The sequence below is a fragment of the Corticium candelabrum genome, chromosome 7 (genome assembly GCF_963422355.1).
Source record: "Corticium candelabrum chromosome 7, ooCorCand1.1, whole genome shotgun sequence".
Lineage (NCBI taxonomy): Eukaryota > Metazoa > Porifera > Homoscleromorpha > Homosclerophorida > Plakinidae > Corticium > Corticium candelabrum.
The window spans coordinates 3,806,120-3,822,927 of NC_085091.1; the positions used below are offsets into that span (position 1 = coordinate 3,806,120).

The 16,808-nt window shown below is 41.7% G+C and overlaps 1 protein-coding gene across 1 annotated transcript; it reads right to left on the bottom strand.

The window, feature by feature from the left end:
- Positions 1 to 17: 17 nt before the first annotated feature.
- LOC134182716 (signal recognition particle receptor subunit beta-like) lies at positions 18 to 15,892 on the bottom strand. Its single transcript, XM_062650146.1, has 8 exons — positions 15,794 to 15,892; positions 15,638 to 15,735; positions 15,511 to 15,588; positions 11,762 to 11,812; positions 3,829 to 3,914; positions 3,631 to 3,767; positions 3,518 to 3,572; positions 18 to 231 (listed from the first exon to the last, which is right to left on the bottom strand). The coding sequence occupies exons 1-8, from the start codon at positions 15,837 to 15,839 to the stop codon at positions 18 to 20; spliced, it is 765 nt and encodes a 254-aa protein (XP_062506130.1). The 5' UTR covers positions 15,840 to 15,892.
- Positions 15,893 to 16,808: the final 916 nt, after the last annotated feature.

Here is a 16,808-nt window from a genome sequence, read left to right on the forward strand (position 1 = left end):
AAGCACAAACTTTTAGTCTAAAACACTCCCTTGATCCAGTCTTTGACTGCTTCAAGGTCTGCTTCGTCTCCTGTGTTTCGCTTGCACGAACATTCGATGAGTGAGACGCTGTTGCTGACTTGAGAAAACTCAAAGTCTTTTCCTTCCTTCCCAATAAATGTATTCTTTGAGCCAACGTTTGTGTTGTCTATACCTTCTAGGGCAGCCGATCGGGTCACCCTCAATGCATTACTGAAGATACAAAACACATCACTGATCAGGCTTGCTTATGACATACAACTTTCAACACAGAACAATTGACCGGCGTCCAGCTGTTGAAGCAGTATGCTGACTGCCACATTTGGTAGTAACCATATATGACATATACTTAGTGTGTACTCTAAAGGTTTTGTCTAGAAGTGACTCTGTATTGCCAAAATCGCTTTAGTCTCGCGTAGCCAGGCGCTTCCCCGCAGCATCATACTTCCGGCGCTGGGGAAAAGATCTGGCTACACGAGACTAACATCACTTTGCTTGACATTTCTGAGGTTAAATTAGCTACCATTGCAAGGCCGTATCTCATAGGGTCTTCAAAGTGGTTTCCAATGGCTAGCAAAATGTTTGTGTCACTCGGTTAAGGAAACAGTCCGAAGAACTGTGCAGCTTTAGCGCGCAACAGAAGTAGCGAGGGAGTTTGCGGAAAGTGTTCCTGCGTAGGGATGAGTGCTTCATAAACTGTTAGAACACGATTGACAACAGCATCCACTGCCTCGCTACGCCAAAGAATCTCACAAAACACCAATTCTCTCAAATGTTGTCGGACGGAAATAAATCGTACGAATGGTCAGTCTGTAGACAGTCTGAAAGTAGCAAGACGGTTCCCACCGTTCTTGGAGCGATGGAAACAACAGAAAGACCATTTCCGGGAACGTAATTGCGTCAGTAAGGCTCACGTGATCCGATGGCGAGCAAAAAACGCTTTACTTGGCAGACAAAATTCTTGAAATGCCCCCTCAGTTTTTAAGTCTTAAACGTTCTTAACATACATCTGTCGGGTTTGCTCTGAGATAGCGCCCAGATACCCAACTTGGTTAGTATGGATTTCCCATTAGCAAGCAAAGGCAGAGCCAGCAGCCTAGCGCATATCTCTGGAATGCTCCTTTAAACTCAAAACAACAGAAACTTGTGGATATACTATTTGTATCAAACTGTCACACATTTTATGCATGCCTACATCTAGACCATGATTTAATCTACACTACAAATTTCTATGGACTTAAAAAGTTTGTTACATAATGGCAAAATGGGTTTACATAAACTTTACTTGAACTGCAGAAAGACCCTATTAGGTGTTTATTAATTAGTCTTTGTAAATTCTATTGTGTGTGTTGAGTTTATCTATGAATGATTGGAAAATAAAATCTACCGTGATACTTTATTCAGAAAACAGTTCATTCTAATGGTTTATTAAAAGCTCATTCAATTAAGCTTTGACAAAACAATTCTCCAGAAATTACATAAAGCAAAGAGTCTGCAATACAATCGATCTTAAGGTGTAATGAACCTGCACTGAGCTGGACTTGGCTCCCGTAGTCCCTTTGAGTCTCTTCAGAGAACTAACTATAAGTACTTATACGCGCACAAAGAATCAGCTGAGAACAACCAGATATGCAGCAAAACATCTGAGGTTCATGAAGATATATAACACAGCCCAAGTAAAGAGGTTTCCACACACCCTAGAAACCCTTTGAGATATGCCTCTGCATTGATTCTATTGGAAGTGCGGAAAAGCTTCAAATCTTCACAGATAGCAGTTTGTTGTGGGGCCCATTTGGGTGTAGCAGACCTCGCAGAACGGTATTGCACTTAATGCAAGGCAAAATAAGTTACTAACAATTAATTGTTAAAAGGTAGCTCAACAGCCACAAAGACACAAGTGGTCACCACTTAAGAACAAGAGTGCATCAACAAACTCAGAAGGTTGCCGGGCATAAGAGCAAAGGCGTTTTTGACAACCAAATATGGTTACTACCATAGTCACTGGAAAGCGATCAATTGGAACATCACCTACATACAATATATAATCTGACTGTGTGACCAAACTAAATGACAAACATCTAAAGATGGGTGAGGTGTAAACACAACAACACGGTTGACTGCTCAACTGACAAACTGGTGCAGTGGTAAACTGACAAATAAAGGAACACATGAATAAACAGACAGACAAAGATGGATCTCAATAGAAGATACAACTATAAACACAAAAGCAGATAAAAAACAAAGAAACATGGTATGAACAAGTAAATAGACAAACAGACATACAAACATACAGACATGCAAAATTAGCACAAGTTATAGATGACTAAATTACATGTACGCGATACCATATTACCCTTCATTTTGCTGCATGCTGGTATAAGTGAGATTCACCAAAATTTACATGAGGCAGTTCTGGTAACTAAACCAGCATGCTGGTACAGGGCAGGTAAATGCCGGCACGATGCGTGGTACAGGTAAAGGTGAGGCAATAGATATTAAAATAGCACACACGTATTCCATGATCAGAGCTGGCTGGCATTTTTAGAAGCAGGAGAAAGACACAATTGCCATGGAAGAACATCAAACAAGCATTTAAAGGCCACGGTAGTCTTGCACGTAAAAGACAATCATACCGTATAAAATGAAATATTGGCAGGAGTTTATTTTGGCAAATTGACAGAAAAGCATATTGGCAGATTTTATTTTGGTGGTTGGACATTGCTGTTGGATAATTGATGTAGGCGTCAACCCTACGTGGCTGTCTTGGAGGAGTTTGCAGTTGACAGCTGCATTCTTGGCCATCACATTTTCATGGTTTTGCGGGTCTCCGGGATACAACAATGATGAACAACTGTGTAAGCGTAAAGAACAGAATCCACATGATTCCTATGCTGTTGCCATTGTTATTGCCATTATCAATGCCTGATGAACGTGGGTGATGACGTCAAGATAACGTCATACCCGTATATATCTTGGTGGCCAAAATTATTGACGGATTTTATATTGGCGGTCACTGGAAAATCTGCCAATCCGCCAAAATAAACTCCCCGCTAATATTTCATCTTACATGGTATAGCATGGCCACAAAAATTGCCCGTACTTTGAAGCAGTCGTTTGACCCACATTTTGCTGCATGCCAGTAAACCCCAGAGTATACTGGCACCCTACTCAACTTCAGTGTATACCGGCATGCAGCAAAATGTGGGGTAATACGGTACAGCAGGAGCTAGTGTCTGGCTGAGACAACTGCAATTGGTCCATAAGAGGTTCGTATGCTACAAATACCAATAAAACACAAAAGAAACAACAGACAACAAACACATATATGTACAGACCAACTGACAAACAATCAGACAGATGGACAGACAAACAATAAGTAAAAAACAGGAAACACGTTAGCAAACTCAAAAATACTCTACAAACCAGCTTATGATTGCTGTGTCTCTCAGTAAGCAATACCTGTACCACAATACATTTACTTCATAAGATCCACACATACATCTCTTTCTCTAGCTGTGACCCGATCACATTAGCTGACTTTGCTGTTACCATATCTATCACATATGGCACAATAAGTTCACAATAATGCGACACACAGTCGTCATTCCACACCTTGTTTATTACAAGCCACCACAAGTGGCACCCGGTAACAACAAAAAGTTGAGTCTGCCAACATGTCATACACAAGCTCTGCTACATCGCGTGATTCAGTAGGAAAGTTGACACTGTCAACAACGACGATGATACCACTAATAGAATAATAAATGTTACAACACACATGGTGAGTACAAAGTGTTCATTTGATCATACCGAACTCCCTGTTTGTTCTTTTCTAGAATTTGAGATCTTAATCGTTCATGGCCAGGAACATCCACCAACTCAACCACTGCTTGTTTCTGTAAATATATTAATAAAAGATGACATTGAATTAGTATTACATGTGCATATGCATGCAGATAGACAGACACAGAAACAGACATGCACAGACGAACACATGTCGCTGAGTTTAAGACACAACAGAGGAGACGGTTTTCAATTCAACTGCAACGTTGCAATGCAAGTGTGCTGACAAGAAAACTCATGATGATCGGTTCTGGACCTAAGACCCTTAGTAGAAACACTGACTTTGCACAAGTTGTAGCTAAGTAGCTTCTTTTAAGTTTTATCCCCCATAGAGGGCTAATGTATTATGTAGTAACTATTATGTAGTGGACTTTAGGTTTGCTTTTAGAGTTTGATAAAAATTTCATTGTAATGGAAATATATGTATTAACAAACAAACACACAGACAGACAGACATGAGGCTCAACAGTTTTTAAAGACTCTTTCTCTCATGTCTTATGATGAGGACGGTCATAAGAATGCATCCAATTTTACAACATATTGGAGACAACGTTTATCAGTTCAGTTACAACAATGTAACGCTAGAGTGATTATCAGGAAGACATCCCGCTTACTGGAACATACAAGGAAAGTGAAGAGAATGAACAATACACACAATTATTAATGTGCTTTACTGTACAGCCCTATATAAGGCTGGTTTCTGTAGAGTTTTAGTTTGGTAGAGATTTTGTGCGATTGGGACAGTAGAGTTGCTTAGTTGTGTTGATTGTAGATTTCAATGTTGAAAATATATGTATTGGACAGACAGACAGACAGACAGACAGACAGATACTTTATTCTCATACAGACTCTACTTGTACATATGTACATATGCTACGATTTCTTAAAATAAAACCAGTCTTTGCAAACAACAAAGTCATACATTAACTACATGGACTTGGCCTTGAATGTCAAAGTCAAAGAATAAATCTATACTAGGTCACTGGCCCGATCTATGCACGGGCAGGTTACATTATTCCCGTTCAGAAATATGGATCTGGGCAGAAAATTGAAAGTCACGTGCAGTTTCTTGTAAGTCTCACACTTAGGATACACTAAAGCTTATCTAATTGCCACGCAGACATGATTTAGCACACTGCTCGCACTCCGTTTTGACGCTTCAGTGTAGTGCTCGGTGCAGGTACAGTGTTTAAGATAATATACAGCTAACCCAGTGTGATGGGACTGGTAGTTAACATTGTGACGTAATAATGGCATGTGACCAAACAATGAATTTATTGAAATTTTAAAGTGAGGATTGCACACCTAGTTATGAGAACACAAAATTATCATAGGAGATTGAGCTCACATAACAGGACTTCCTTCAAATTGAGTCTATCAGGGGCATTCAGTCTCCTTCCTGAACAACGAACAGCAATGTGTCGTTCTACGTTGCACCCCAAAAGGGTCCCTGACTAAAGCTGGAGGCCAACGTCACCCTGCGTATGTTCTTACCCATGCCGAGTTACGCCTGTACCCCAAATTTTAGCCTCGTGCGTGATCCGGTCTAGCCGGCTATCAAACTTATACATACATATATATATATATATATATATATATATATATATATATATATATATATACAGACTTGGACAAAATTATAGGGACACCCCGCTGTGGGTATGTAGTAACACAATAATTAGGTTTCTTGAGAATACTGTAGACCCTAAATTGTTTTCTTTACGTTTCGCATTGCGGAAAACGAGACCTAAAAGTGTATGACGTCATGACTGCGTAAGCGTCGTAAGTTAGACTCTCTCTGATTTTGTTTAGTGGCATTTAAAAAAGCCGGTTCTAATAACGCGAAGGAAAATTGAAGCCCTTCACCAGTTCCTCAGTACCGAGTGTTCCCGCCTCTCACCCTCCTGATTGCGTCCAAACGTCGTGGAACACTTTCTGCCAAGTTCCAGACACACGCGACTGGAATCTGCTGCTACGCCTCTTGTAAAGCATTCCAGAGCTCAGCTGCAGTTCTCGGTTTGCAATGACTGGCAGCAGTTTTGAGTTCATGCCACAAGTTCTCGATTGGATTCGCATTAGGCGAGTTTGGCGACCAGTCCAACAGTGTGACGTCATGCTGGCGTAGCCATTGTCTTGTTGACCGAGACGTGTGGATTGGCACGTTGTCCTGCTGGAAGACAAAGTCGTCTCCTATCAGTGCCGCTGCGTCTGTAAGCATGTGCTCCTCCAGAACCTGTTGGTACGCCGTGCTGTCCATACGACCTTCCAGTTTCACCAGAGACCCCAAACCATGCCGACACATCGATCCCCACACCATCACACTAGCCGCGTGCTGGACCGTACAATCACAACATTCAGGGAGAAATTCCTCACCTTTGCGACGCCAAACGTACAAAGCACCATCATTTCCTATGCTGACTTTTGACTCATCTGTAAAAAGAACAGATTTCCAGTCATCCAAAGTCCATTGTGTGTGAGTGGTTGACCATCCTAGTCGCAAATGCCGATGGTTTTCTGTTAGCAGTGGGTTTTTTCTAGGACTCCGAGCGTTGACTCCTGTCTCACTGAGATGACGACAGACTGTTCTACTTGACACCTGCTTGCCAGTTTCATCAGCCAGCTGATACGAGAACAGTCGTGATGGTGCTCTGCCGTTCTGCAGTGCCATTCTCTTCAGTCGGTGATCTTCCCGGATTGTCGTTGCCTTCCCACGTCCAGGTTGTTTTTCATAATCGCTGCTGCCATGGGAAAGCCGTTGCAGGCACTGATGAACCGAATTCCTGGAGCGGCGGACAAAAGCTGCCATCTGACGCACAGAATGGCCAACTGAGTGAAGGGCTTCAATTTTCCCTAGCGTTTTTGGACTCAACTGTTTGCCTCGAAGCATCGCTGCAACTCGTGAAATATCACACGGAACAAGACTCTGCAACTGCGTGCAGCTGAACGTTCAGGCTAAGTTATCACCTAAGTTTGGCGGTCTCAGGGGCAGCGGTTTTAGTGCAGCTGCCATTTTGGCGGTAGCAGTTTGAGATTTTGCTACGTAAAACGTGGACCGGAAGTGGCATGTCAATGTTCTTTTGTTGCTATAACTTTTTTAGTTTTTGTCTTAGCAGGATTTTTTTGTAATTAATTAGTGTCGCATAATTTTTCAATACCTTAAAAGTTTGTTTATTGATTAAAATGGCAAAACAATTCAAATTGTGATGACATGCACGAAATCAACGTGCAAAAACAGATGATTCGCCTTTTTTCATAATGTTGATAAAAGGACCCACAAAATTGCTTTCACTCTCTACTACAGAGCATTCTTAGATTGTATGCCAAAAATGAGCATCCAAGAGCGATGAACGTGTACAAAGACAAGAAAAGTAGGAATGGCCGTCCTCCTTCTTCAAAGCAAACTAGATGCGCAGTAGGTAGCAAGTACAGCTGCAGTTTTGAACTCAAGCTATGTTACATACCAACAATGGCGCAATCCATGAAAAAAGAAATTCGAAAAACATTTGGTTTTGCTAGAGAAAAATTCAGTGTCAAAGTTAGACTAGACACAAAAATGCCAGGTGTCCCTATAATTTTGTCCAAGTCTGTATATATATATATATATATATATATATATATACAAACTCCGCCAATTTTAGTAGTATAGACTAGCTCACTGGCCCGATCTCCGCACGGGCAGGTTAGATTATTCCCATTCAGAAATATGGATCTGGGCAGAAAATTGAAAGTCACGTGCAGTTTCTTGTAAGCTCACACTTAGGATACACTGTATCATACTGTATAGCTTATCTAATTGCCACAAAGGCATGATTTAGCACTGTTCGTGCTCCATTTTTGACGTTTCAGTGTAGGCTAGTGCTGAGTGCAGGTAAGGTATAGGTTGTATTCGGTGCAAGTGCGATGACACGTCTCTTCAGTGATCCTGTATAGCCGGCTATCAAACTTAAACCTTACAGTATATACAAACACCGTCAATTTAGTACTATAGTATAGATACCGTATTACCTCGCCTAGAACGGCATGCCGTTATAAGCAAATTTTACTAGAATCCGGTACAACTCCAGCTGGTACCTATAACGGCATGCCGTATTAGGGTGAGGTGCCGTTATAGAGCGAGGTACAGTAGTCACAGTAATAAGAGGCCTATCTTTTGATATTAATATTGCGGTAATGGAGGAGACACGTGTCAAACTAATGCACTGATGACAGATGAAACAGCTACTTGCGAAGAACCATTAGTAGATGACGAACCATCAGGTTTGACAGATCAAGACAGTGATGATGATGAGGAACACAAAGAAGTAGAAACTGATTAGTGCTTACCGGTAATCTGTATGCATGGCACGTTCTTGAAGACTTAGTAGTAGTTAGTAGTACCGCTTAAGAAAGATATTAGATTTTGTTGGATGTGCAACTTGAGGTGCTGGTAAAAAATTCCCTCATTTACAACGGCATGCCGTTGTACCTCGACGTATAACGGCACCCTGGTAAAATTCGTTCCATAACGGCATGCCGTTCTAGGCGAGATAATACGGTAAGTAAAATCATCTACAGCTTGCTCAGATAACCCAGTGAGTCTGATGGGATTGGTAGATAGCATTGTGATGTAACAAAAGCATGTGAACAAACAATGAATACATTGAAATTTTAAAGTGAGCATTGCATTGTTAGTTATGAGAAAACAAAACTACGTCATGAGATTGAGTTCACGTAATGGAACTTCCTTCAAATTGAATCTATCAGGGGCATTCAGTCTCCTTCTTGAAAGGCGAACAGCATAGTCGTTCTACATTCCACCCCTAAAAGGAGACCCGAATGAAGGTTGAGGTCAATGCCACCCTGCCTATGTTCTTACCCATATCGAGTTATGCCCGTACTCCAAATTTTAGCCTTGTGGATACACACACACATACACACACACACACACACACACACACACACACACACACACACACACACACACACACACACACACACACACACAAGCCATGTAGCCCGTTCTTCGCCCGGGCCAATTAATTAAGATAATTAACACAATTCCAGCGTCTAGACTCTTGGAGAATAATAAAATTCGGTTATCTAAGCAGAGACACCCCAAACTTTCTGATAAACCCGTTTAATTAAACATACTTACATACATACATACATACATACACACATACATACATACATACATACATACATACATACATACATAGACAGACAGACAGACAGACAGACAGACAGATAGACAAACAGACAGACAGACAGACAGACAGACAGACAGATAGACAAACAGACAGACAGACAGATACTTTAGAAAATAAATACTTTATAGATAAACTTGATAAACCTGACCAAGTCACATCTAAAGTCTCAGCTATTTCGACATGCCCATTGAACGTCGTCACTTCAAAAGTGTTGCTGTCGTTGCACGGAACAGGTGCAGCAAACATGAATGTCTGTATACAAACCACAGGCTAAGAGACTTTGTTAATGAGACGTCACAGCCAATATATGCATATATAGTTGTTATCGTTTCAAGAAGACGGCGCCCAGTAAGCGCTTTGCACTTTATAAGTATAGCAGATAAAGAAGAAAAATTAGCATTTGCGGGTGGTAAAATTCCAAAAATTGTAAAGTAATTGTGGTAATCTAGTTATATGCTTATTTGCTTGCAAGTGGAGAGCATATCTTCAGACCAAATATACCATGAAACCATCTGCTAGGTTGAGGAGCAGTGATATGAATCAGAACTTTTTCACCAGCGTGTAAATGCTGTTTCTACATTGTATATGAACCTATTGATGTGTATATTTTGTGGTCCTCTGGCAACGACTGTTTCAAGGCATTTTTCCATCATTCTTTTGAGAATAAGTCTTGCTCTGTTTAATATGCCCAAAGCCAAGTTGCTAACTACCATTAGAGGCATTCCGACTTCTAGATCAATTCTATGTGGCGGTAGTCCGGCAGGTTGAAAGAAATTAAGAAATTCAACTGGATAAAGAGTTGCTTAGTCGACGTCATTCACACTGTCAATTGATAGATAAGCTTTGGCTTCTCCTGGAAATTGTCGTAAAAGCTTTGAGTTGATGTCATTAGCAGATTCGTTGAGAGGAGTTAAATAGCTCGTTCCATAAGCCAGTTGCTATCTTTGTGATTTCTTTCTAAGTCAGGGTAGATGAAAGTGATGGGTGTATTGATATCGTTTGTAGTAATTGCAAGATCTGATGGAATTGTAGTAATGTAGCTGTTTTTTTGATAGAGCATTTTGCCGTTTCCAACCTTGAGCAGGGTTTGAGCAAACTGAGCCGCGTTTCTGTCATTGTGAAGATGTACACACATATTTGTCATCAAGGAATATGCTTTAACCTTTTGCCATAGATACGACCATTTGATGCAGGAACTAACTTCGTCTGGGCGACATCCTCCACAAACGACGGGAAGAGTTTGGCGGAAGTCTCCTACAAGAATTGTAAGAATGCTGCCAAATATATTTTTGCATTTTCTAATGTCTTGTAGAGTGCGGTCAATGGCTTCAAGGGCACGCTTGTTCATAATTGTTGCTTTGTCCCAATAAATGACTTTGCACTGTCTAAGTAGACTTGCTGTCGTCAATTCGTGAATATTTTAGAAGTACGTGAATATTTTAGAAGTACGTGATTATTGACACACGTGCTAAGCACGTGTTGAGAAAGACAGCGGTGCTCATCGTTAACTCTTTCATTGACTGCAGAAGTTTTAGTAGTACCTTTCGCGATCCGTCGACGGGCACTGTGCTGGCGCTGTGAGTCAAGCCAGCGAGTAGCTTCGTTATCTTTTTCCTGTCGCAGCGATAACTTTCGTCGCTTTGCCTTTGACAAAATAGCAGACAGAGCGCTTTTTGGGAGGCATTTTGACAGTGTACAGGCGGGTTTGCTGTAATGACAACTTTTTGTTGTGCTTTAGCCAAAACAGCAGAGCATTTGTGACGCCACAATAAATGTGCGACATCACAATAGGTGACGCAACAATGAGTAGGCATAGGATGACATCAAGAAGTACAGATGAACGCCAGCAACGCCTAGGTATAGTACATAGACTACCGAAAACGTCACCAGTTGCTATTCCACACTGAGAAAAGGCCGCATGCTAAAGGAGAAGCGAGGAAGTGCAGCGGTTTGCGACCGCATAGAGGAAAAACTTTTTGTGACATCACAATTTTCAAAAAAAAAACCCAACCCAAATCAAAGTACAGGGTACTGGCCACCACGAAGAGCACCAGTTGCTTTACAAAAGTAGAGAAGGTTATGTGCTAAAGGAGGAGCGGAAAGGAATAGCAGTTTGCGAGCAATTATAAAACAAAAATTCAAAATGGCTGCACCTGTGGGCCTACTTCCCTTTACACACACACACACACACACACACACACACACACACACACACACACACACACACACACACACACACACACACACACACACACACCATTAATTTTAGTAGTATAGATATGCCCCATACGCCTATAATTAAAAACACTGGAATTAAAAATTCCTTCAAACAGTATATAAAATAATAAATCTAATATTAAAAACACCCCATTAATAATAAAGCCACTACAGCCTAGTGCTTAGAGTTCTGGTTCTCCAACCACAATAGCCTGGGCTCAATCCCAGATGGCGACAGCAATACAATGAAACAAGTCTGTTGGTTCTTTCTCACTGTCTATTTGGCATGTCTGTGAGATCAGACTTGTTTCCATCGATGGGAAGTTTCTGTGATCTGGCATGGGTATCGTTGGCAATGAGAATCAGTGCTTTCCTGGTAGCCATTGATATCTACTGGGCATGCTGTTCAGAGCTGGCAAAATCTTCGTAGCACACGCAATCATTGATCAATAAGCCAGTTACTAGATCCATATGGATTACACGGAAACACGTCCCTCTCTGGGACTGCCGGGTTGGTGGGCGCCCAGTTGAGAGTAATCCGACATCTTCAAAACCAATAAAGACAACAAAAAATTTGATTAATTAAAAAGAAATGTACAGTTTCAGCTTATTAATATACATAATGGTAAACACACACACACACACACACACACACACACACACACACACACACACACACACACACACACGTGCACACACGCATGCACACGTGCACGCACACACACACACACACACACACACACACACACACACACACACACACACACACACACACACACACACACACACACACACACACACACCACTAGTTTCGCATGGAAACTTCTGTCAAGAAAGACCACGTGCCCTACCAGCTACGCCACATAGAGCAATCCAATTGTCTCTGTATTGTTGGTTAATGACAGAAAAGCCAGGACTGCATGAAAGTGCTACAAAGTATGGCAAGCAGAAAACAGAAAACCGAGAAAGGAGACGATCGCCAAACATAAATGAATACAGTTGTGTGTCACTTATCCGACAAGTCAAGATTGCCACATGGGTGACGATATGACATATAACGAATCCTGCATCTATCTATACACATCATAAAGCCGTAGTGTCTCTGTGTGTGTGTGTGTGTGGGGGGGGGGGGGCGCAGTGGACCAGATGGTAGAGCGTTGGTGATGACATCCGGGATCTTGTATTCCGTGATGAGGGTTGCAGGTTCAATCCTGGTGGAGGCGACACTGTCGCAGTTTCCTTGAGCAAGGAACTCACCCACACTTGCTTCTCTCGACTCAGGAGTATAAATGAGTACCCGGTCATTGATTGGGGTGGACATGACCGCTGGTTTGGCAGTAACATCATGCAGCAGACGGGTACGTGTGGGCCTTGGTCTCCAGTCCCAGAGCTGCGCTATTCTCAGTGCCCCTGGATGATTCTGGCCAAGCTCCAGGTGGATTGTAGCGCTGGCCCAAGACTCCATGTAGCACATGGAGGCCCTGTCTCTAGAGGCAGGGAGAGCTATCTCCGCAACTGACCTCAAGGTTGACGTCGAAAGACGTGAAGGGCTTAACATTTGTCCATTTGTGTGTGTGTGTGTGTGTGTGTGTGTGTGTGTGTGTGTGTGTGTGTGTGTGTGTGTGTGTGTGTGTGTGTGTGTGTGTGTGTGTGTTTGTGTGTTCAGAGTAAATTCTCAAACGCTGCGGTGAAGAGAGGCGATCGAACTGTCATTCGTCTGCTCTTCTACCCTGGCTTATTATATAAACTTACAATCAATCATAAAAAGCATAATTTTTGTCTCTAGATCAATAAGACACTTGGTTTGTTTAAATTCACATCTATATTCAGTATGCCTAATGTGAAAAAAATGCCATATAATATGAACAATATTTGAGTTCATAACAGCTTCAGTTATCCAACATATTCACTTATCCAACAGGGTCCAGTCCCAAGGAGGTTGGATAAATTACACACAACTGTACGGCCACAATTGGCAAATATGGCCTAAAGGCAGCTGTCAAGATGTCTGGGGAACAAGGTTTCATTTCTGATAAATACAGAAGGAAGCAGTATTGCCAACACACCACACCGGAAAGTGCGCGACGTGCGTGACTCTAGTCTGGACCAAAACGATACTAAAATGACTTCAGAAGTACTTACAAAACCTTTGCTAAATGGTAGCCTTAACAGCCTAGGGTCATTTTACCTAGTTCAATAATGAGATGAAAATATACCGTACTTTTGCATTATGCAAATGTATCATTTGTAAATGCCATGAGATCTCACGAGCGACGAAAAGACATCTGCCAAGTTTGTGGCGGTATCTTGGTGGATGGCATGAAACGACAACTCGTTGATTTTCCAGCAGAACACTAGCTAGACTAACCGCTCAACTAGCAAGACTACCGCTTGACCAGTTGTCAAAAGTGATGGTCTAGCGACACTGATGTGCATGTCCTGTCCTGCAAACTTGAAAAGATTGAACAACTGAAGCTGAGACTAAAACCAAAACGAGTGCGTGCACCAGAGTCTCCATTCACGACTCTTGCATGCACTTAGCCGCTAAGGAGAATTTCACACACGTGTAATCAGTGTTAGTACACTTAGCATAACTAATAACTGCTAAACCAATCAGAATTTACAACCGACATTCCAGTTATAAGACGCTGATTGACTTTGAAGACTATTTCCGAAATCATTTTAGTACCGTTCTGGTCCAGACTACAGAGCCTAGCCTCGTACCCAATGCCCATGAGAGCCTAGGTGTGAGGCCACATAGTGCCATCCTCCTACTAATACGAGGAGTGTCCTCAAGAATAAAATAAAGTTGAGTGTGTTTTAATTTAGGTAAACTGTGGTTGTACCAAAATTAACAGAAATAAAACATACCAAAAATTTCCAAAGTTACAGTACAGTACACCCTCGATTATCCTGACTTCTCCGGAGACAGGTTAGAAGTCTGGATAATAATCAAAAGTTGATAAATATCAACTAATTTTCCTCCACTGTACAAGACCACACTCTGTTTCCACACTTACTGTAAATTCATGTCACTAGAAGAGTCATCAACAGCGGCCTATTAATTGCTGAGTGTAGCAAGGTTTCTCATCCGGGTCGCACAACAGAAAGGGACGTGGTCCTATATGGCAATCCATCGAGCTCTCGGTATATAGATATTTGAGGTTCATGTGTACAGATATATATATATATATATATATATATATTTCTCCTCTCCGTGACCACGTTTCATTACAAGACCTACTTCAAAAAAATCGTTTCCGTGTCCGACTACAGATCAGTATACTACTGTATATAGGAACGATTCGTTCAAGTGACCAAACGGCAAAGAAAAAGTCTCATAAAGTTCCGTCGCCCCATCCTTTTGTATTGTAGCTAGGGATTGTTTGTACTTGACAACTAAGAAACACCTTTATTAGCTGAATGCCACCTATAGTCAACTATTCACACATCCCGTACAACAATCAATCCTTTACTACACTGTGCTGCATCTAACACTGTTGATACTCAATGTTTGCCGATATTAATTTCTATGTCAGTAAATACCATACCACTGTCGATCGTTATAACGTTACTGAGAGCATACTTATACTGTACATTTCCAATTGTCTTGATCACGATCGCGAAACGACAACTACCTATACCAGACCTATATACGTAATCTAAACTACTAGGAAGTTTGCATGTTTACTTCCATGACAGGGTTTCAACAAATACGTATTGTCTAGCTAGGACGCGGCATTTCAGTAAACAGTCAGAAAACTCTGTTGGACATGTTACTCACCAACACGAGGCGCCTACGGATACCTTACAACTAGTTAGATTATTACATTCTCTGTTACATATTCACTCATTTGTGAGAGGCTGTACGTACCTACAGCATATTAGTACAAAGTGAAATATATTATAGTTCCTTTATGTTCATGCGATTGTCATGTCAAAATGGACCTTCCCCACATGACTTTGACTCTGTATCTTGTTGATCATCATAAAAATTAATGAAGCAGTATTGCCTGTAGACGAGAATTGCTACATAGGTATGGTTTCTTAATTAATTTAGTAAGTTAATTATTAATGTGTAATTGATATTAATAGCTTGAGGATTGATGTCTGGGAGGACGTACACTGTATCCACCACAAAATCTTACTTCAAATTGAGCACAAATTTGACTGACATAGCAAATTAAGTTAAGTATAACTGAGATAGCTCTAGTAAATAACAAACTATCCACATTTATCTCACTTTTCCATCTTCTATACTCATAAGACCTTTGTTTTCTTTCATTGACGTTTGAGTCATGATTTTCATCCCTGAATGAAGCTGAGCAAAACTTCACGTTGTCCTACGCTCAAAGAGAGAATCACCATACCTGGCTAAACATCAGAGTCTTTCCTGCATCGCTTAGGCCTACGAGAAGGATCCTGCGCCCTTTCAATCGTCTCGCAAAGACGACTTTCAGCAAAATAGCTAGAACATACAAGTTTGTGTCATCAGAACAGCTAGAGAACAATGATAGCAAGCTAACCAGTTACGATTATAACAGTCAGCGTCGCTAAGATAGGAATAATCATCTTCTTTTGATACAAATCGAGGGCCTATTCAAGGTTGAGTATACGGGAGCCTAAAACATTCTAGGGCTTAGTCACGTGGTGATACAAAAAAGCCGGTAGATATCAGAAAGAAACGGAATTTGGCTACGCAGGCTGCTGTCCTACTGCGAATCTAGAGAGTTATAATTAACTAGTTGTACGGTATCCGTAGGCGCCTCGCGTTTGTGAGTAACAGGCCTAGGTCCAAAGGAGTTTTCACACCATCTACCACTACGTCTGTAATCTACTAGACACCGGCAAAGTACACTTGTAACTGACACTAATCATGTCGCTAGGGACATGATTAACGCTGACCACAAGGGGCGGTACCATACCAGATGTAGTGGTGATGGAAGCGCATCCGGGGTAGCCTCAGTTCCAGACGCTTTCCCGTGCGTATGCACGTGACAGGTATTGGGGTCAAAAGTAGGAGGAGCGAGCGGGAAAGCGTCTGGGCGCACAACTAATACAAACGAGTTCAGGGGCGGGAAAGCTATTAGATCCAAATTATACCATTAGTCTAACTGCATTACGTTGCACAACGCAATCGTAATACGATGTAGCCTCGTCCCCAGACTCACGTGAGTCTGGCAGTGTCCGGTTCCCGTATAACATTTTCAGCCTCCCGTGAGTCTGGACTCACCGCACCTACTTTCACACACTTACTTCACTAAGTGTCACCTCACGTCATAGTCTTGGCACCCCACGTGACTAAATAGTACCATGTCACAAACTCAATTAGCTTATATCTATCTAATGTGTGACCCAGCAGATTGTGTATCACGCCCAAGCTTCCGAACAGCGCATGGTGACTCTCCACGGTGAGTGATGCACCACGTTCACGCTATCCAAATCTCAAGACGACTTCAGCATGTGGAAGGTGAGTGTATTCCTAGCTAAGTTATTGTCCTACTCGCGTAGACTGGCGAGCCTGCCAAGTCTAGTTACAGC